The sequence below is a fragment of the Aythya marila genome, assembly GCF_965140915.1.
Source record: "Aythya marila genome assembly, chromosome: 2".
Classification (NCBI taxonomy): domain Eukaryota; kingdom Metazoa; phylum Chordata; class Aves; order Anseriformes; family Anatidae; genus Aythya; species Aythya marila.
In genome coordinates this window covers 44,570,232-44,591,774 of record NC_139043.1, presented here as the reverse complement: position 1 = coordinate 44,591,774, position 21,543 = coordinate 44,570,232, and the positions used below count along the sequence as shown (strand labels likewise).

General features: G+C 42.4%; 1 protein-coding gene across 1 annotated transcript in view; it reads left to right on the top strand.

The window, feature by feature from the left end:
- The first annotated feature begins 1,676 nt into the window (after positions 1-1,676).
- The window catches only part of ZNRF2 (zinc and ring finger 2), a 57,042-nt gene continuing 37,175 nt past the window's right edge, over positions 1,677-21,543 (top strand). Inside the window, exon 1 of the mRNA XM_082753903.1 lies at positions 1,677-2,550. Coding sequence (XP_082610029.1) covers positions 2,055-2,550 — 496 coding nt within the window. The 5' untranslated portion in view covers positions 1,677-2,054. The remainder of the gene's footprint in view (positions 2,551-21,543) is intronic.

Here is a 21,543-nt window from a genome sequence, read left to right as displayed (position 1 = left end):
GCATGCCACATCACTTTTCTGAAGATGTAGGCATTCTCTGAGGCATGGGTCCTGTTTAGATTCACACTTGATAGTGAGAGATCTGCAAATATTAAATTTAAATGCCCGAAATGCATGGAAACCAAAGAAAGAAAAGAAAGAAAATCACATCTGAGTGCTCTCTGAATGCTCTCTGAGAAGGAGACAGGGCTGTCCTGTTGTTGTGACTTGCTTTCTGCAGCTGACTTCTCTTCTGTGAAATATTCTGTGCTGTTAAAGGTAATTTGCTGACTGTAACACTGAATAACTCTTTGGATGTCTTGAGGGCTTTTTTCCCCCCATAGGCTTTACTATTTAATTCTAAACTGAATAAAAGGTTAGTCATAGCCAAATAAAATCTGTATTTAATACCTGCTCAACCCTTAGAACCACTGTAGGGAAATTACAGACGGTACCATGTAGCAATGCAGCATTTTCAAAATGCTGCTTATCCTACCAGCCAGCCAGCTCCACTACTACTCAGTAGTGGGAATTTTAATAACTCCATAACCCTATTAACACATTGTCCTCTAAACCTTCTCTGATAGGGCTGAACATGCAATGAGTGTTAAGTGAGGGGCAGAAATTATCAGTCATGTCTGCAACATCCTTTGCCCATCTGGATTCTTGGGATCAAGCAACTACTCCGATTGTAGCTTTTCCTTCTGTGGGAACATTAATAGGATCTCTATCATGTAGAAGGTATCTTCTGCATGACTGCTTGTTTTCTACACTGTTGGCATCTCTGAGAGATTTGGCTCAAGCTGTCCAAGGGTTTCAAAAGGAACTGGCGGTATAGAAGATAGCATGATCGCACTTTCTTTAGGAAACTGAGCTAGAAAATGACCATGCTTGGTCTACCTTGGGGTATCTCCCCCTCCTAGCAGAGATTGCAGGTCATCATTCACAAGTGGGGATGGCATGGCATGGGACAGCACATTATCGACCCCAGCTGTCTGCTCTGCCCCACGAACAAGCTGTCCATGAGACAGCTGCGGAATCGCTGCCTCGTACTGAAACCAGCAACAGTTTACAGCAGGATCCTCTGAACGGGGTTTGGATTACTTGCAAAGCTGCTCAGCCACTCAGAAAAACGGTGTGGGAATGAGTAGTTAGTGTTGGTAACCTCCTCTGCCATCCCAAGCGGTGGTACCTGTTCTGGCAAACTGCACTGTGAGCCGCACTGACGCCAAAAAATAGATAAATCATGGAAGCACAGAATTATGAGGGTTGGAAAAGCCCTCCAAGACCATCTGGTCCAACCACCAGTGTCACCCAGTAAACCACATCCCCAAGTGTCAGCTCCAGCTTCATGCAGGTGTAACGGAGATGGGGAAAGGAGGGGGAAAAGGGAGGCCTGTGTGCTTGTTCACGTCTGAGCGAGCATCCTCAGGTGCACCAGAGCGGCGCTTTGTGTCTGGATTAAGGTGCTGGTTTATTTTACTGTGGTAACTGCAGAATAGATGGGTGCTACCCAGACTGTAGGGCCGAGTCCTGGGGTGGCGTGTGGCACCTGGCGGCGGGCAGCAGCCCACAACCCCCAGCAGCTCGCTGGCGGCGTGAGGAGGGCCGGCAGCGGTGCCGCCCCCAGCATGGCGACAGGGAGCGGAGGAGCGGCTGCGCCGCCCTGCCCGCCCCGTCCCGCCTCCCTCGCCACAGGCACAGGGCGCTGGGCGGGCGGCCTCGGGGCCGGCGCTGCTGCCGCCGCCGGTGCCCTGTTCAGAGCTGGGCGGCGGAGGATGGCGGTGGCAGCGGCAGCGGCAGCAGCAGCAGAGGCAGCAGCGGGTCGGTGCCGCCGCTCTGGGGCAGCCAGCGCCGTGCCGAGCAGCTCATGGTGGCGCCGCCGAGTCCGCGCCGGGGCCGCCCGCTGAGCCGGATCGCGGCGGGCGGCTCTCGCCTCCCCGCAGCCAGCAGCAGCAGCAGCCGCCGCCGAGCTCGCCTGCTCCCCTCCCCGCTCCTCGCAGCGCCCCCGCCGGGGCCGGACTCCCAGCGCCGCCGGGAAGGAGGAGGAGGAGGAGAAGGGCAGCCGAGGGACCATGGGGGCGAAGCAGAGCAGCCCGACCGCCGCCAACGGCCGCACCCGGGCGTACTCGGGCGGGGACCTGCCCTCCTCCTCCTCCTCCTCCAGCACTAACGGGAGGGCGGCGGGCGGCGGGCGGGCGGCTCACTCGGCAGCGGCTCCGGCTCCTCACGCCGCTCCCGGCGGCTCGGCAGCGGCAGCCGCAGCCCCGGGGGGAGCCGCGGGGTCGGCGCCTCGCAGCAGGTCCCTGGGAGCCGCCGCCGCCGCTGCTGCTGCTTCCAGCAGCGCCGGGAGCCGCGCAGCGCAGCCCGCCTTCAGCATCCCCCACAGCAGCGGCCCCTACGGCTCGCAGGACTCGGTCAGCAGCACCCCGGAGGAAGGCGGCCGGGAGAGAGCCCCCGGGGGAGGCGGAGGCTCCGGTGCTGGCTCCGGGGGTGGTGGAGGTGGCTCCGGGGGACCCCGGCTCGTCATCGGCTCGCTGCCCGCGCACCTCTCGCCGCACCTGTTCGGAGGTAAGGGAAAAGGGTTTTTTTTTTGGGGAGGGGTTTGGGGGGAGCGCAGAGCCGGTGGCTGTGTAAATGCTCTCGCCGGCTGCTTACATAATTAGGGTTTAATTGGATCATGTGCCTGCCCCCGACCCGCTGCAGTTGCCCGTTAGGAGCTGCCCGTTCCGCTTGCGGGGCACGCTGAGGCCCTGGGGAAGGCGAGGGAAAGCAGAAGCTCAAAAAGTTTCTGTATTTATTTTACCCCCCCTAACAGAGCAGAGCAGCAGCTCTGTGCCTCGCTCCGTGCCTCTCAGGGCACAGCGCTGTCCACGGCTCCAGGGAGCAGCCTTGCAGAGACAGGAGCGAGGTGTCGAGGCAGGAGGCGAAGCCACCCCAAATTCACCAAGAAGCAGAGGCCCTCTAAACACTCACACTAAACCCAGAGCAGTCTTTTTGTCTTTCCTGCAATATTTAGATGAATTAGGTTTGCATTTCGCCACCTGGGTTCTTTACCTTGAAGTCAGAAACACTCGGCACGGAAGTTGCAGAGTGCTTCGGGTGCTGCTTATTTAAAGGTCATTGTTCCTACAAGTCAAACATTAAGGTCCAAGGTGACCTTTTCTTTTTTTTTTTTTTTTTTTTTAATGGATTCACTCTTTCCATAAATCTAATGCATATCAGAGAAGGTACGTGTTGTAACTACCAACCAGCCTCCAAAAAAAAAAAAGCTTTATTTTTGGAGGGTGGAGGGTTAATGTGAAATTTCCCCGTTGCTGTATTTCAATTAATGGGTTTGTGAATGCCGTCTGCAGCCGACTGGGTTTTTTTCTTCTCTGTAAGGCGACCTGTTGGTAGCCAAGGCAGGAGTGCCTTTGGTCCGAGCCTTGCGGGGAGCGCAGGGCTGCTGTCACGTGCCAGCCTCCATCCATCGCTGCTGTGCTGACCTGGAGGCATCAGAGCTGTTCCTGCCTGGGTCTGAAACCGTCTCCTCCCAGCGCACTGGTTGGACACAACAGAGAGCTGTCAAGCCCTATCATAATGAAGGAGTATTTGCCCTTAAGAGAGAAAACAACTGTTCTCATAGTACCAAGCTGCCGAATAGTAGTGCTTTGTTGCAGGGGTGCTTGCTATAGCATCGCAGTAGCTTGCGGGAAGAAGGTACATGTGTTCATTTCAGTGATGAAAGGATGCCCTATCGCTGGCTTGTGCAGTTCGTACTAAGCACGAGGGAATCATTAAAACATGTAGGCAATTCTTGCTCAGAGGAAGAACTTATTTCTTCTCCCTGCTTTACTGTTGTCTCACAACCCGACTTGCTGCAAGGAGGGACTGGATTAAATGTGAGTGCACTGACAAGGAGCAGCAATCTAGGAAACTGTTCAGATGCAGGAGGGTCTCTTCAGGGTAACTCTGATTATGCTTTTCTATGACAGGTCATAATGTGTTAGTTGCTGTACTACAGCATATTTTATCTTTCACAAATCTCTGAAATTGGAATATTAAAGAGGATAGGGGCTGAGATGATGCAGAGCTTGTTGCTTTTGCTGGTGCAGGAGGAAAAGCACCAGGAGAGGCGCATGCTCTTCATCTACTCACTAATGAATAAGGAATGCCATACGTTGAGGTTTTGGGTGGCAAGTGTTAAAATGCACTGTCCTTTGGTGGTCATGAGATGATCATAAATGCTCTTTTTTTTTGTGTTCTAAAAATCTTAGTATTTCCTATCAGGATGAGTAGCTGTTTAATCATAATACTGCAATACTTGTGGAAAAAAGCCTTACTTGAAACACTTTTTTTTTCCCCCTCAATTTAAATATTCTGTGATATCAGTGATACAACTCCACGTCACATTGAATGTAGGCATCCTGATCTAGTTGCATGCTTTGTGTCTGTCTTCCTGATTCCTCATAACAAGTAGTGCTTGGAATGAGTAGCCCCTCTGAAGATCACAAATTGGTAGCATCAGCATGGTGAAAAATAACTTGAAGGATTGTTTTTGTCCTGATGGTAACTAGCTCAAGCTTGTCTAGGTGTGGTATCTGGCATTTAACTTGTGTATTAAATGCATGCTTGAAGTTCCCTCCCATGTGTTGTAACTTGCAAATTGACTGAATTGTTCCTTTTTGTCTTGAAAACTGCCTCAATTAATTTCGAGAATTAGCACAGCAATTCTATTCAAATTAAAGAAGAGCAGGAGTAACTTCAACAAGTTGCACTGAATCTTTGGCTCTTTGTGTTTTCAGGCATACTGCTTGGCTTCATCAATCAGCGGTGCGTGGGCGTTACATTAGTTAGATTACTGTAATTAATTTGCCATTAGTGAATTACAATCCATTGTCACTTTTACTGAGCAGCTTTGCATACAGAAGTAATGTATAAATATTAATTCTGTAGCGTAGCACACTGAAGCCTATACAGTGCTTATTAATATGCCATTAATGTGCTAGAAAATAGAAGGTATTATGATGTGGGATGTTAACGTATGGGAAAGTATGATGAGTTAGCTGCTCTGTTCCTTCGGTAGGAGTCTACCTACTCGTAGTAGTCTGTCTAGTCGTAGTTAGGTCGTAGTTAGGGCAGCCTCTTCTGGCTCTGAGGGCCTCGTGGTCCTGGCAGGCCTTAGGATCAGAGTGTAATGGAGGAAATACGGCCATGCACCGTACGTGTTAGCTCAGAGTTGGGTTTGCTGACAACTTGAGGCCTTGGTCCCACAGAATAAAACCAAAAGAAACCCATGCAACATAGTTGAATGTGTGACAAGCACTCCTGGGGGAAGCTGAGGGCAGAAAGCAGAGCGAGGGCCAAATTCCCTAAGACCTTATGGTGCTCCCAGACGTAGGGGCCAGGCCTGCACGTGATGTCCAAGGGGACACGGCGCCTGTAGGGTGATAACTGTGGAGCTGTGACCAGTAGCTTCCTGCTCTGGTCCTCCACAGATAGGACTTCCCCTCTCTCCCTGCCCCAAAGTAAACATGCTTACTTCTCTAAGAGCAGCCTGTAAAAGAGCTGGCCTTGGGATCCACGGTTAATTTCGTTTTTCCACTCTTTCAAGGCAGTATTTCTTCATCGACTGTCACCACTACAGCGAAGCTACTGCTGTAGTTGTAATGTAGCCTCTTTTTGTCAATGACACGTGCCACAATTGGCTCAAACTGGACCATCTCTCAGAATTTTCTTTGTTTTGGGTAACTGCTGGTGTGTTACTTCTGTCACTTGAGATGCTGACAGCTCCTTAGAGCTCCCTTTATGTTCGTGATCCTATTCCTGGGTGGTCACAACAGGGAGAATTCCTGGTGAAATCACCTGCTAGAAATACACTTGCAGTGTTCAGATTTAAATTGCTTCTTGAGGGCATTGAGAGAAGGCAAGAATAAAGACATACTTCTATGTGATTTCTCTTAGAAACAAATTTGTAAGAATCCAGCTGTAGAAAACAAATGTTTTTTAAAATTTGCCACATCAGTTCTTCATTAAGGTTGATTGAGCAGTGCAGTGTTATACAAAACCTCATGTTGTCTTACATACAATCATACACAATTTATATGATGTGCATATATAGACAGGTTTTAAATATATAATGTCAGATACAACTGTTGACATCTTTCAGGCCTGCTTCAAGACTTGGAGTAATAATTCAGACGTTAGGTTGCTTCTCTCCAACTTTATTAGGGGAAGGAAGTTTGTTGCATTCTACTCAAGCCAAATAATTATCAGGCTATTTCATGAAGTATCTTACAGTGCAGGATTTATTGCCAGCCACTGAATGTATGTAATGCTGTATGGGTAGTATCTTGTATGCGTTTTATAGTAGTGTTTGACTGCAACAATAGCTGGTGGAGGCGATGAATGACTTCTCCTTGCTATGGAAGAAGGTTGCTTTCATCTTTCTCACACCTTTTTTTTGGGCATCAAATATCTTCTGGTCACTTCCTTGCCCTTCTCTCCCAGTGTCATGCAAGTTCAGTTGCTTTGCGAAACCACGAGTGTGAAACTTAAACACTTCAGATTTCAGTGCTGTTCCTGTTTCGCCAGCCAAAGCTGTAGCTCTGATGTCTTTGCCCCCCCCCAACTTGGGAAAAGTGTTGGGAAGCATGCTTTGCTATGAGACTATTTGGGATATCCTCCTTCATCTGTGTGTGTGTGTAGCATTTTAGAAGCAGTGAGACTTGCTGTTGAAGCTTCACCCTGTTTTTTAATGTTTGAGGAAGGCCAGCAGATATTCAGTACAAGATATACTTCTCTAAATTACTTCCCAACCATTCAGAATGAGGAAGGATTGTAAGGTTTTTGTCTAATAAGTTATTGCTTTTCCATACAAACTCTGCCTTTCTTTAGAGATATGGTAACACTGCTGTTTGCAGTTGTAAGCACACAAAAAAATCCCATGTGTGTTTTCAGATAGTCTTGCTCTTGCTGTTCATAGGTCTTCCAAGATGCAGTACAGTGAAAACTAAGGGGCTGTTTTGATTTCTTCCTCTTCACTTGGCTGCAGCAGTGAAACACAATCACATCCATGTTTGTCCTCTTTGGGAAATGAGAGCAATAACTATGAAAGGCTGACTGATTTCTGCTGATTGTAGAAGAAGGCTAAAATTGAGACAGGTTTGCAAGTTGGGAGAAATACAGACATGTCTGTACAGATGCACGCACCTTCACAACAACCACAGATTGTGAGGGAGATAGATGTGTGCCTCATTTTCTCTTCAGTTATACCTACGAGTTGACTCCAAAGTGAAAGAGAAGAGTCTTGTTAGCAGTTATTGAAGATGTTTCAATCAGATGAAGGGTTTTGGAAACATATTAGCATCCCATTAACTACAGTGCAGGTTAAAAATAATAATAATAATAATTCATTGTGCTAGGAAAGCAGTCCAAGGACAAATCGAATGATAAGGAGTTCCTGAATATTTTTTATGACAGATGGGTTTGGGGAATCTGATCCCTTTTTAGGGTCTTTCTCTTCTGTATTTAGTGGGCTCTGCTGTTGTTCCTGCTGCTTACATATAGTGAGCAGCAGGGGCACAAACGCTCCTAAGAAGCAGATGGGGGACAAGAAAAAAGAAGTAGAAGGTCTGCCACCACTTGCCCCAGCTCAAAGAGTGCTTTTAGTCTCAAATGTTACATGTCCAGACAAATGAGCTAAAAGAACTAAAGGAGCACTGTCTGGATCTGCCAGCAGCTCTAGTGAAGCCCTTGGGACCTGTTTTTGGTTTCCTTCAGATGAAGAGGGAGCCAGGGCTCTGCCATGATGAGAGATCTCCTGCCTGGTAAACAAAAGGTGTTAGGAGAAGCCAAATAATAAGAATGGCAGTACTGCGTTTAGGGAAGAAACTTAAATAGTTAATGATCTGAAGAAAGGGAAGCTGGCTTAATTGTAATGCCATATATAAATATTTCTTTTGGCTATCAAGACGGCGCTAACACCTGACCGAGCCTTTGGAGTGCCAGTTCAAACAAGGCCTTCCTCTTTAATTTCTTCTAATCCAGCCGTGATATCCTGACAGCGTGTCTCTCCTTGCGTTCTCTCACGTAATTGCAGACTCCACTCCAACAACCTTCCAAGGCATTTCTTTGTCTTGTGAAGAAAGCCTTTTGTCACTGCTAAAAATTCGAACCTATTTTTAAAACACGTTGCCTACCCATCTGCTTGAGTACATTCTCTCCTCTTCTTGCCAGCTGTTCACGGAGAAGTTCATCATGTAAATGTTCTTGATTTGCTGTTTTAGTCTTGCTCAAAACTTTCAGGTTTGGAACAATATCACCAAGGTTTTGGGGGAGGTTCTCCCTGCTATTAGCAGATGCATGAACCAAATTTATATTATTTTCAAGATTTTTCTGCAGTGTGTCTCATTAATGTTTTAATTAGTTTCAGGAGAGACCTGTGTTCATTTCTACAGATTGTATCCGTTTACTGTGGTAAAGGAGCGTGTTGTCCTTGAACCTATGCAAAGGAGGAGCGAGAAACCTCTGATTGCTAAGGGGTTTTATTTTTGGAGTATCTTTAAAGGCATGCACCTCAGAAATCAAAAACAAATGATTTGTGCTTTTAAAAAAAATAACCTGAGTAAAACCAGAGCAGCATTTCATATGCATACAAGAAATTATTTTTGCTTTCTACTCTCTTCTTAATTATCTCCGAAGCAAATGCCTGAGTTCCCAAGGCCACCTTTCTTTGTAAATGATCGTCATCGTGACTCTCTCAAGGATGTCTCAGCGTGCATCCAGAGCTCTCTGGTGCCTGTTATTTGATAGGCTTCAGATTCCTGACACCTGCAAAAATGGGAGGCTAAGCCACAGTAGGAATGAGGCTTGTTCAGCCTGGGTGCACGCTTCTGTGCCCTGCGTGTAAATTGCATCGTATTGACCTGGAGAGATCAGGAAGCACGCAGGGAAGTCTTGTAGGGCTTGGGATGTTTGAGTGCCTGCCAAACAGAATTAATAGTGTTGTATGTGAATCGCCTCCGTTACTCGTATACTCCTCCAGGAATTGACCTACCTGGGTGTTTTCTTCGTCCTTGTGTGCTCTGTCTAAAATTCAGACCACCGCAGACTGAGCAGTCCCCAAAGAGCGGGCGTGCTGCATACCATTGTGGATATTTTTAGGAGATTCTGTTTGCTGACTGACTTAGCGTGCTATAAATACAGAGTTCTCATCTGGCATGCACTTTGCATGTCTTCTAGTAACTTATAATAAATTCACCTAAGAATAATGGCAAGAAAAAAATGAGCTGTTACAATTTATTTGGCTTTCCATACCGAGTGTCACTTATATAAAGCAATTATTTAGCAACACCGGCTCTAAATGTTTTTTGAAACTAGTGGTGTTCCAAAACGCTTCCTAGTTGGGCTGCCATAATTAGTCCCTGTGTCAGGTTGATTTATGCTGTGATTTCATTACTGTTTCAAGAATTGAAGGTGGAGTTGTTGGATGTGAGAGGTTAGCTGAGCATCTGGAGCATTATCAATGCTAGGTGATTACATTCTTTGCTATGTCAGTGCTAGCACGTTGCCTGAACATGCACAATGGCTATTCTCTGGAGACAAATGAAGCTTTAGTTATGATTCTCCTGGATTTATTTTTTTTTTCCTGAAGTATAGGTGTACATACATTTGCTTGAGTTGAAATATAGCTAAGGCATTTCCAACATGTTTTTTGAAATTATTAAGACTCAGTGCAGGACGAGGGGAGAGCTGTGGTTCATTAAAATATAGATGCATCTGTCTTAGGATATTGAATTTGACACCAAAATGAAGGATGGATTTGTGCTGAATTTTGCCAAGCGTAACCTAAATGCAGTTCTTCTGTACTCCTAAAATAAAAACTGTGTCATAGTGCACACTAATAGCTGTGGCCCTCATGAAAGGAATTTAAAACTGGTAAAGTTTTCCATGTGCAGCCAAAGAGAAGTCAGCCCTGACGTGCTTTGTGCACGCTCCTAGAACACACAGACAGTATTTTGAGAATCTGAAAATACTTTATTTTTTAATGAAAACTGGACCAATCTGGTGATAGTCTTTCAGAAAACTTACAAAATCAACTGTCTCCCTGCCAAGAATCTCTGCAGGGCACTGTACAGTGCCCTGAAAATCACGCCACCGTTGAATCCTGATTTCTGCGGCTATCCTGAGTTTTACTTCTTGTGGACTGAAACAGCATCGCTCCTACCTGAGTCCTGAGGGTGGGCATGGAAGGGAATCCTGCCTGGCTTCAGAAGATCCTGTGGCCCTACCAGATAGGGCAGTGCACTGTCAGTTAAGTAAATTTCAGAGGTAATGGTGGAGGATCTCCAGAGTATAAAGACTGGCGGCAGTAACAAAACGCAGCGCTCTGGTCATTTAACCGCTTTCACCAGGAGGCTGTCTTCTTTCTTCTCAGTCTTGATTGCACCGTCAAGGGTGACTGAAGTAGCATAAGATGCCATACTCGAGGATTTGCTGGCCATTTTCTTGGGAGTTTTGCTATTCTTTGCCAAGAATGAGTGTAAAAATCACACATCTGCATTCTGGATGTTGGATGTGCAGCAAGTGACTCAGGGCTCCTGCAGTTTCTTACTCCGGATAACCATGATTCATCTTCAGAGGTGATTTTGAAGAAGGGTGCTGAAAGACGGTATTACTGGGCTTAGGTGTGAACTGTCCAAAGATAGGGTTGTGCGTTACACCTTTCCTTTCGTTTCTCAGCATTGTGATTTTGCAACCTCAGTGGCTGATTAGGGTTAGCTTTCCTATCCCTGTTATTTGCATATGGGTATAGTTGTTAGAGGCAGTCAGATCAGTGTGGATAGATGCTAGTTTGCTTTCGATATTCAGGTCAGTATTAAATGTATGCCAAGTAGATTGCTTGTCTGACTTTAAAAACAAACCAAAAACCAACAAAAGCCCTAACCCTTTTGTTAAAGCTGTGTGGATTTATTAACGTATTGCAGTTCCAAAATAATAAAATGCAATTGTAAAACTACTTCTATATATTTAATGCGTCATGTATGTACTCCACCATCACAATAAAGCTATAAAGCTGTTGTTGGTTGATGAGAAAATGATTCCTGGATCCACATGCCAATGAAAACAGCCTGAAATTCACGTATGTAAAGGGCTGCATGCTATGAAAGAAATTCCCTTTGAATGTTTAATTCAGCTGTCCTAACATTTAAATACTAGATGACAAGTGTACAGCAATTGCTTGGCTTTTTAAGTACCAAACTGTATTGCTCTTCAGTGAGATTTAATTGTGTTTCTCCGTCAGTTCAGCCTTGGATTAGTTTATATCCAAATGTCTCATATCCATGAATTTGTCTGTTTTGTGACTGATAACATTTCAAAGACCGATGAAACTGGGCTCCTTTGTAATCATGGATGTGAAAAGCCAAAGCGTTTAAAATGTTTTTGAAGGAAACTATAATGCTGAAATAGCTTTCAGTTTAGAGGAAATACAGATTATATTGCTAGCATAATAAAGCACGTGCTAAAATAAACTGGCTTTTGTGCGCTCGATAAGTCCAAGATCCAGCGACTCATGCGGTGAGGGAGTGGAGGAAGTGTTCATCGCAAATGTGGGGCTGGTTCTGCTGCAAACAAAGAAATAAGATGGCTAAAGCAAATACTGGGGCTTGTGTTGCGCAAGTGCGGGAGATGACGTGTTCGGCTCTCCTTTGTCTCCCCGCTGTGCCTCTCCACTTGTGAGGCACGCAGTTGCATTCAGCTGATGGAGTCAAAAGGAAATGATCAACACGTTTGGAGCCGCAGGGCAAGCCTTCTCATTTTGGCTTTCTTGTGGGCTTGGTGGCTATGTTGTGACTTTTCGTCTACAGGTGTCTGTCGTGCTAGCAATCAACCTTCTAAATGTCTTTAATGATTGAACATTTTGCTTTCAGAAATGTTCAAAAGAGTTTTAAGCTTGCGTTACGCCATTTCTTGACATTAAGCAGTTTAATGTGTTCATGACAGCTGTTGATCTGTGAAAAGTGGACTAGGAACTAGGCTTTATGAAGACCACTTGGGCTGACAGCACTGTTGAGATTGCCTTATCCGTGTGGATAGGATCAAGCTTATGCTGTCATGAAACCTAAGGTCTTGGAGTGGTTGTCTGTCAAAAGCTTTCTAGTTTTTAAATTCTGCCCCCTATTGGCTCTCTTTAAGGATCTGGCCATCTTTAATCTTTGGGCAAGGTAACTTTGACTACTGGCTGAATTGTTTATAAAACTCATCAAGTATTTGCCTGTTTTTTCTCTTAAGTGACAGAACAAAACATTTCCAGTGGCTCTGCTGCAGTCCTTGCTTTTAGTAGCACTAGAAAAGTCAGTGGGAATGAATTTCTCTAAGTTCTTTCCTAAGGATTCTTCTCATCACTTGGAAAAAAATATACTCTGAACAGTCTTTATAAATGTTCACTATGGCTTGCCTTATGTTTGTCACAGACATGGCAGTCTTTCTCTGCAAAATACTTGCTTATGTGTTGTTGTTGCTTGATTTTTTTTTTTTAATAGTGGTTTAATGATATTGACCTTAATTTTAGCTGAATTTTAACATATTGATGAAAATAGTGGTATCAAATTTTATATTTTATCATGATGTTTTGCTGGTGCAAAACATGCGCTCCACAGCAAAGCTAGGAGTAGCCAAAAGTATCCAAAAAGTGTGCTGGAGTGGTGGCATTTGCATTTTACTATCCACAGATAATTTTATTTTTCCCATCTCCTCAATTGTGACGATAGTTCATTAGTTAACTAATGAAAGTGGCAGGTGTAAGCGTGGTTTTGAATGACAGCATAGCATGTGGCATTGAATGCTGTTGGCTTTTCAAGTCTGAAAAGCTCCATGGCCATGTTGTCGGTTTGGTGGTGCTTCTGGCTTCCTAGCTATGCTGAGAAACAGGGTGCTGAGCTAATGTAGCTGCCTTTTAATACTGGAAATTACTCTAGCTGCAGCTCTGATATAAAGAGCTGGGAATGGGAAACCTGAAGGTATTCTGGTCCATGTGAGATGCTATAAATTTAGGGATATTCAGGTTCTTCTCTTTGCTTGCAGGTTAGACAAGCAAAAGTGATGCATAATTTGTCAACATGAGGAAGACTCTTAATTGCCTGCAAGTAGTAAAATGTCTCTACTTGATTTAACTGTGATGTTTGTAAAATATTCTGAGAATAAGTGCTACAAAACTATACTAATTTTTATAAGATTCATCGCTAAGGTCTCTTATTTTTCGTCCTTGTCCTGTCATGGATTTGGACTTGCTCAGCTGTTTAACAGCTGTGTCCTGCAGTAGCCTGTTCTTAATTCTGAAACTTGGTTAGCCATAGCATGCAAACAATCTTTGAAATATGTTAACATCAAATGTTTGTATCAAATGTGGCTGGCCTGACTCTATCCACAAAGATTCAGAATGAAATTGAGTGAAAAACGTAAGCACCCCAGAAAATGTTAGCTTCAAAGGGGAGTCCTGTAAAAATACACCAAATTTGTAAGCAAGAAAGAGGAGGAGGAAAATACCTGTATGGAATGGTGGTGTTTGTTATATTACTGTTTTTTAGGGGGAATCAGGGTGCACAGCTGTGAGTGTGCTAATACAAATGTTTTCCAATTTCTTAAACTGTGGTCCTTAACACACAAAAGTCATGTGTGTATAGCTTATTGAGAGCCTCCCCTTTTTTATTTCCCTTTTTCTGCCCTATTGAAGTTTTCTGTGCGGATGAGTCATTTAGCTTAAACACCAATACAGAAGTGCTGTTGGGAACAAAAAAAATAAATCTGCAGAAATACTAATTTAGCCAGATTTTAAATTGTTCCTATGTTTAAAATCAAATAAATAAATAAATAAATAAAGTGTATTAGTTCAGAACTTCTTTTTTTTTTCTCCTGTGGAAAGAAATAATTGTGGGTATTTTATTTATATATATATGTGCATGTGTGAGTTTTCTTTTAATCCGTACCCCTAGTTTTAATGGGGGAGGAATGCTGGAGAGAAATACACTGAAATCCTTAATTTGTAGATCAAGAAGAAGAGAGGTCATTTTGATGAAATTCTTTATTTTAGGGTATCAATTTTTTGGTATTTTCTTATCTTCAGTTTTTCTAACTTGCATTTCCCCTAGCTTAAAAATTGCCATGTAACATTTCCTTTTTGTTAGCAATATTTTTGAAATGCACACAATTAAAAATTATTTTGATTAAACTTGCTTCCTCAGAGATCCAACTGGGTACGTGTGTGTACATATAGCACGAGTCATGAAGGCCTGGAATTCAAGTGTCAACACATGAAATCCTAATCCTATCAGTTTTCTGTTTATGCCTTCCAAACGCACAAATTTACCAAATGACACAGTTGTAAGTCAATTTCTGTCATGTTAAATTTGATGCACAGTTAGGAAGGGAAGGAAAGCATCAAGTCAATACCTTGTTTTTCTTGCATTTTCCCTATTGTATTTTATCTCTAAAATATTTACCTTTGTTTTCTTTCAGTCAGTGATAAACATACTAGGTATAATGTTTTTAAGATACTTGAACAGCTAAAACACTGTGAGGACAGCTGTAACTAAGTCTGTGAGTCTTGCACGTGCAAAATTTTGGGTGTACACGCAAATCTGCCTTGAAGAGCGTAATCCCATTTGTCAGGAATTGTCATATGTCACTGACAAGAATTCTTTCTTCTGCTTACATGAAAGGAACTATTTTGTAATCTCGGCATTCACCCTTGAAATTAAGACATTTCTAGTCCCTTTCCAGGAAGTTCTAAATTGTAAGCTAATTTTAATGGTGCCTTTCTAACTCTGAAAGCCAACAAACTGTATAAAAAATGGACTCTCCAAGTGAGGTTTAGGAATATCCCCAAAAGTACTTGTCCATGGAGGGATAAGAAGAGAGGAAAGATACTTTGTCAGCTCTACAGTCTGCTCCTGTCGTATACAGTATTTAAACACCGCGTTTTCCTTTTTCATGGTGTACTGGAAAGCAACAGGCCTTTCTCTCAATGTTGTAGATGAATTTTCATGATTGTTTTTAGGTTAGTAGGCATATAATGTCTTTTTCCCTAAAACAGGTACACGAAAGGGGTTACAGGAATAGATTTAAGTAATGATAATGTGTGGATGAAGGTCTCTTTGGTGGTTATAGGACTTGAAGATACCTTGAGGTTAACAGCTGCTTCCCAGTACTGCAGTGATCAGCTAGGTTTAGTCCGTTCTGAGCAGATGATGATCATCTATTCTTTGCTCATGTCTTAATGGAAAGCCACCTCATTACTTCTGAGTTTCAGTTTGACAATTAATGTTACCACTGGAAAACTTTCCCTAATAAGCAAGTTCCTCCTACTGTTTCACTGCCGGTTCCCAATTTTGAATGCATCACTTGCAAATTGGTGCATTTTTATTAACATAGTTCTCTTCATTACAAATGTCGAGGGCTCTTTTTCCTCTGTAATTATACTTGACTCTTTCTAGTTATTAGATATAATTTAAACAGTGTGTAGAGTCTTGAAATGTAGCTGAAAGCTGGTAGGGCTTAGTATCTCATTTTTATTTTTAAATTAAATTTCTTTGTAACAGGCTTGTAGAAAGCTCTCATTTGCTAGATGTCTGACAAAGAAGGACCAGGATGGTAATGAGGCAGACAACATTTAACAACCAAGTAACTGTGTTGAAACACTGAAGCTGCAGTTTCTGTCACCGACTGACTGTCTGCCTAGAAAGATTCAGGAGGATTGATGGATAACAGAATTTGTTAAAAATAAACGTGCTTAGGGAGTTGTGTGGTATTAATGTTTGTGCTAGCTGGTAAACTCGAAGCTGTTTCTTCCTGTACGAACATGGGAGCTGGCTGTGGTTGGGTTGTAAAACTGAAAGCGTCTGATGGGGCTGCGAGGACTTCCCGTGACACAGACCGAAGTACGGCTGTGACATCCTATGCAAGTTGGCCCTGGAAGTGGAGGCGGTTTGCAGTGGCTTTATGCCCCTATATGTCTCGTCGTCCTTTGCACAAACAGAAAGTAACATCTTTGCTTCTTTAAGTGGTGAGCATTGCCTAAACACCAAGCGTAAAGCCCACTGAAAGGGCTTGGTTCTGGAAGGACCTGCAGAAGGCGTTCTTCAGTGTCCCTACAGCCATCGGTTTCCTCACTGTGGGGCTGCACTTATTGTCTGGGGGCCGTCATGGAGAGTTCGCCCAGGGCCTTGGGCCCTTGAGGGCCTCGGGACAGGGCCGGTGCTGGTGTCTGGTGTCCATTCAGCACCCACACCCGAACAACACATTGGGACCCCACCAGCAAGAGGCTGCTGGGGGGCCCTCACCTCAGCGGCGGCCATTTGCTGAGCACAGGGGCAGCTGGAGGGGTTTCGAGGACCGCCAACCGCATACATTGGGAGTTAGGGTTAGGGAGAAGGCTTGAGCAGCAGGAGGCTCGCCAGAGGCTAGCCTTTGGAAATAACGTTAGTTTTTCTTGACTAGAGGTGAAAACCTACAAGCTGGGGTTCTGAAATATTTACTTGTGAAAAAAAAAAAATAGTTTTGCGTCCGGCGGTGCTGAGGTAACAAGATAAGATCCATCTTTTGCGTAGGGGGGAAAAGAACAAAACATGTAAATATTTAATTTCACTTAATAGCTTTCAAGGCCGTGATGGAAAACACAGTAATACTCTGATTCATGTGTGAAAACGGGGTTTGTAAATACTTCAGTGACCTTTTTCCTTTCTCTTTATGCCCCTGCCTGCAGAGAGCTATGTGGATTGAATGTTTTTTGCCCTATTGTTAAGTGCAGTTTATTTAAGATAATACATGCTTTTTTTCCCCCTGCTTACTGTTATCTTTATACAAACGTCTTGCTGGATTTTCCTTAGGGGTGGGAATCCTAAAGTAAATATTATTTCCTTTTTATGCTGCAGAGCTTTCGGTATATTACCGAAACCATTCCACTAGCTTCTGTAAGAACTTTGGCACCTTCACTCAGTTTACTAGCAAACAAATAAATGAGGAAACCACGTGCATTTCTTACTCACTCTTTTCCCATGAGAAAAAATAGTGTATTTCAGGGGGAGAAGAAAACCCTCTTTTTGCTCTTTCGATCATTGGAATAGACATTTATACATTATATACAATATACATGCATTTCAACTTGTAAATGAAATGTGGAAATACCATCGTTAAACAAAATTAGTATTAGAGTTTCCTCATTGTCCTGGAAAAGCTGCGTTTCCAAATCAGTTGTCTCTAACTTATGGCTAACTCTGCTTTATTTAGGTTGGGTCTCTGCCATATGTCTGGGAATTGAGGCAAACTATTGTACAGTTGCTGGAGGTGCCTTCCACTTGTGGGATTATTATTTTTTTCCCTTAAACTAACTTCATTGGAGGGATCATATATAACATGATTTTATTTATAAGTTCATGGTTTTTAATGAAGTCACATTCTAAAATTTATATCCCTGGTATTGTGATTCCTTAAGTTTGGTAAAAGAAACTGAGTTTTTTCCTGAGTAGCTAAAGAAATGTATGAAGATTGAATAGGGAATGAAACACTGCTAATACTTGCTTGGATGGGGAGGGAGAACGACACATATGGAACCCACCATCTACATTTACATTTTAATAAATTTAAAACTTGCTTTAACAGACTAGCCAGTGCAAGACAAAGACTAGTAGTTTTATAGGAGGCTTTTTTCCTGGCTTTGTTTTTCAAGTTCTTTCTGTAAAACTGTCCCCGAGGGAACAGAGATTGATAATAAATGTTATCATAATTGGTACTTTTATAAATTGCTTGTGTACAAACAGTTTGTCTATTAAAAAAAAAAAAAAAAAAAGAAAAAAAAAAGAAAAAGCTTTGTAGCTTCATATTAATGCATTTTAGAACAGAATTTTTGTGTAAATTGATCTAAAAGAGTCAGACTTGTGTGTACATGCTCTTGCCAGAATATTAATAGATTAGAGGACTGTATTGTTCTTTTAGTACTTTGAATTTATTCCAAAAGGCTTGCTATTTTATTTTGCTGGATTGTACTACCCTCAACTTTATGAGATACCTAGCTGGGTCAAGAGCAACAACAACATACTTCAGGATTTATGATCCCACCTATGTTGAAGGTAATGTGCTGAATTGACATAAACACATCTGAAACTTTTTTTTTTTTTTCTGAAGGGCTTAAATGAACTTTTTTTTACCCTTGAAATGTTGCCATTGCATGTTTCTAGAGTAACTAGATGATAGTCTACCAGGATTAGTCTGTTTCAAGATATATATATAGTGCAACTTGTACGAGTTTTGTTGCACGTAGAAACTGGATGGATGAGTTGAAGTTTTTATTTTACTTTCTGAAGGTCACTGTATAGATGTTAAGTGCTGTGAACTCCCTTCCTTAACTTGACTTCTACCCAAAAACATATGCTTGTGTGTAAATATTTATATTCCCACGTGTGTGATACAGCCCTTCCAACTGCATCTGTTTTTTTCCTGGGCAGCTTTCATACGCTTTTAGCTAAGGACTGGTTTTACACCAAGAGCAGAATTTCAATCTGTCCTACCACGTTCTGCGGAAAGTACCAGACAGACAGCGTGTCGGACTAAGGCCTTTTGTTAGCAGAACAAGTCTAGCATTCACTTACTCTTCAGCCTTGAGCTGGAGGATCTCCCTGAAAGATTAGGCAGCTGTTAGTCTTCTGTAGCCTGCATACTGCCCTGGGGAGATGTCTTCCAAAACAGAAACTGCTGTTGTAGATTATGGGATTAATAGAATGAATGGTACAATGTCTGCACAGTTCTAGAAAGCAAAGAAACAAGTTTAAAGGGTATTCTTACCACACAGTGCCAGGAATTGTACTCAATATTGCTTCTTCTCAAGGATAAATAAATAAAGAAAAAAAAAAAAGAAAGAAAAAAGAATAGAAGTAGGTTTCTTTTGTTGGCAGATCTCCTGGTTTACTGATTTTTGATTTGGTACAACTGCTGTAAAAGACTGGTACAGCAAAACCTTTGCTGAAGACAGTGTGTGCTGTTGTAATGATTGACAGGACTGTTAGGCTTCTTGCAGGAGCCTTTAGGAGGTGTTCCTGAAAATGCTAGTTAAAAGCAAAATAAATTAAAAACAACAAACAAGTTTCTTTATAAAACAACAGCAACAACAATAAAAACCAACCTGGAGGCACCAATTGTGTTTTACACGCCTGTGCCTAAACGCAGATAGAGTTTACTGTGGAAGAACTGGAACAAGTCTGTTTTGTTACCAGAGTTAAATAGCTGATGGTTGGCTAAATTTATTGGTGGCCACGCTGTGAGACTTCTCAAAGTTGCTGTTATTGTACTCACCGATGTACAGTGGGCTTACCTTATGGGGCCTTTTGCCAGGTAAGGAGTAGATTCAGGCAGATGTCCATGTGGGAAAACAGTTACTTTGACCTCTTCTCCTAAAGCCCAGGATAAGAACACCTCCTGGAAAACTGGCAACAGGGTTTAAGAGTGAGGTAGCTATCCATCAAGGGCATCGTGGAGGTTTTTGTTTTATAAGCTGCTGAAATTATGTCTTCTGTCTGCTGAACGAGAAGTCTCTCTAAGAGACTAATGGGCCCCTTAGTTGAAGGAGGCAATCTAATCTGAAATGGAAAAATGCCTACAAATAATGTTAATTCTTTGCAGTTCTCAAAACCTGTTCTGTAGCCAAATATTTAAGGGTACAAATTATTTTGGGCTTGGAGGACTTTTTTTTTTTTTTTTTTTTTTTTTAACTAAAAGCATTTTTGAGAACTGTTGTTTGTTTCGCAGATGATTTTGGGAAGTTGATTTTTTTTTTTTTTTTTTTCAACCTAGAGCAAAAGGCTACAGTGAAAAACTGGAAGTAAATCTGTCTCTCTAATTGTTTTGGAATCAGGTTATTGGTAGTGTTTCTTACCTCCAGACTTTAGATGTCTAAGTAGCGATGGAAGATTCATAAATTATTTTTAATGAGTGCCTTACCCTTTATAAAAGCAGGAATTGGAAGAAAATGAAATCCTAGTTGTTTGAGCAGGAGTATATATACTGGGTTAGGTAGAGTGCATTATGGATTTTTTTTTTTCTTTAAAATCATTTGCTGCTGAAGTATGTATATAGCACACCTTTAGGGTGCTTTCTTCATTCTCTTGCCTTTTGTGCCAGAAGCCGCCAGTCTTTTTATTTTGATTTTGTTCTTGTTGTCATTTTGGTTTTATTCTGTGTTAAGAAGGTAATCTGTTGTGGGGAGGCAGCGCTAATTTATGCCATGAGTTGCTCTTTCTGCTACCCTTGCCTCAATGTCATCGTGGGCAGCTAGGCATTTTTACATAAGGTAATGCCTAGTGATTTAGGAGAATCGCCTGGCCTGCTGTATAAGCTGAGGCAAGTTTTACTGCCTTTCTGGAGTGTATAATGAAGGCATTGCCCCCTTTGTACCATTACTTTTCCTCCTCTTTTTAGAGGAGTCTCTCCGAAGAGGAGAGACTAACACACATATGCAAACAAACATACTTGCAGCACTTGGCACGCTATGACCCTGCTCTTGTAAGGGCTTTCCAGGAATATGAATACTAATTGTGATTGGTCTTTATTCTGTTGTTTTAAAACAGGAAAAAAAAAAAAAAAAAGGCTTTTTTTTTTTACATAAAAATATAACTTCTTGACATGTTGTAGTTTCATGTCACCTCAGTATTCAAACAAACTCAAGACAGTGTCTTTTTTAATATACAGTGCTTATATGTATCAGTTGATAGATCGTGATTTTGTATGAATGGTGAAGACCAAGCCATACTAGTTAGTTACGACTGCTCTTAGCTTCAGTAGTGTCACAGATAAATAAAGCACTGAAAGCATGTACTGTAATAAATAGAAGCCATAATTGGATAAGTAAAAGCATTTTAGTTAACATGTCATTATTTAAACTGCTGAAAAGTCAAAACATCTGTCATCTGAATTAATTTGTTCCAATTACAGTCTAGTGTGTGTGTGTGTGCATGAATATGTGCATCTCCTTAGCATGATCTGGTTAATGTAAACGAGATGTTTCTGCTCTAAGGGTTTGACTGATAGACCAATACAGCAGTTATAACTCAAGAAAACCAGAAAATAATCAGTAGCAGTCTCTACAATGATCATTTGAAGTTCAAGTAATGCACAAAATATTTCCTAAGAGTTTGTTTGACCAGCGGTATCTTCCACATGAAAAGAGCAAGAATCACACTGCTGACTTGGTTGCTGAGGTAGGAGTGATGTGACACGGGATTTTAAGGTTGGCTTGCAATTCGTGGATGTTTTGTGAGTAAGATTTTGCAGAATATTGCAGTTGTGTGCTCTCTTGAAGGCAAAAGGCTGGAAATGGAGGCAGATCTGTCATGACTGGCATGTTTACAGCACGCAAGTCACCAGCTTGATTTTCCTTAACTTTTACAGGCAACAGCTGAGAAATCTTGGTTAGGGGAGTTACTTGTTTATGGGTTCAGTTCTACCTTTTTCTGAAGCAGTTATGTATCCTCTCTACTGTTGCTCCTATCAGTCATTTCGCATGCTTTCCTCACTTTGCTATTTCCCCAGATATTA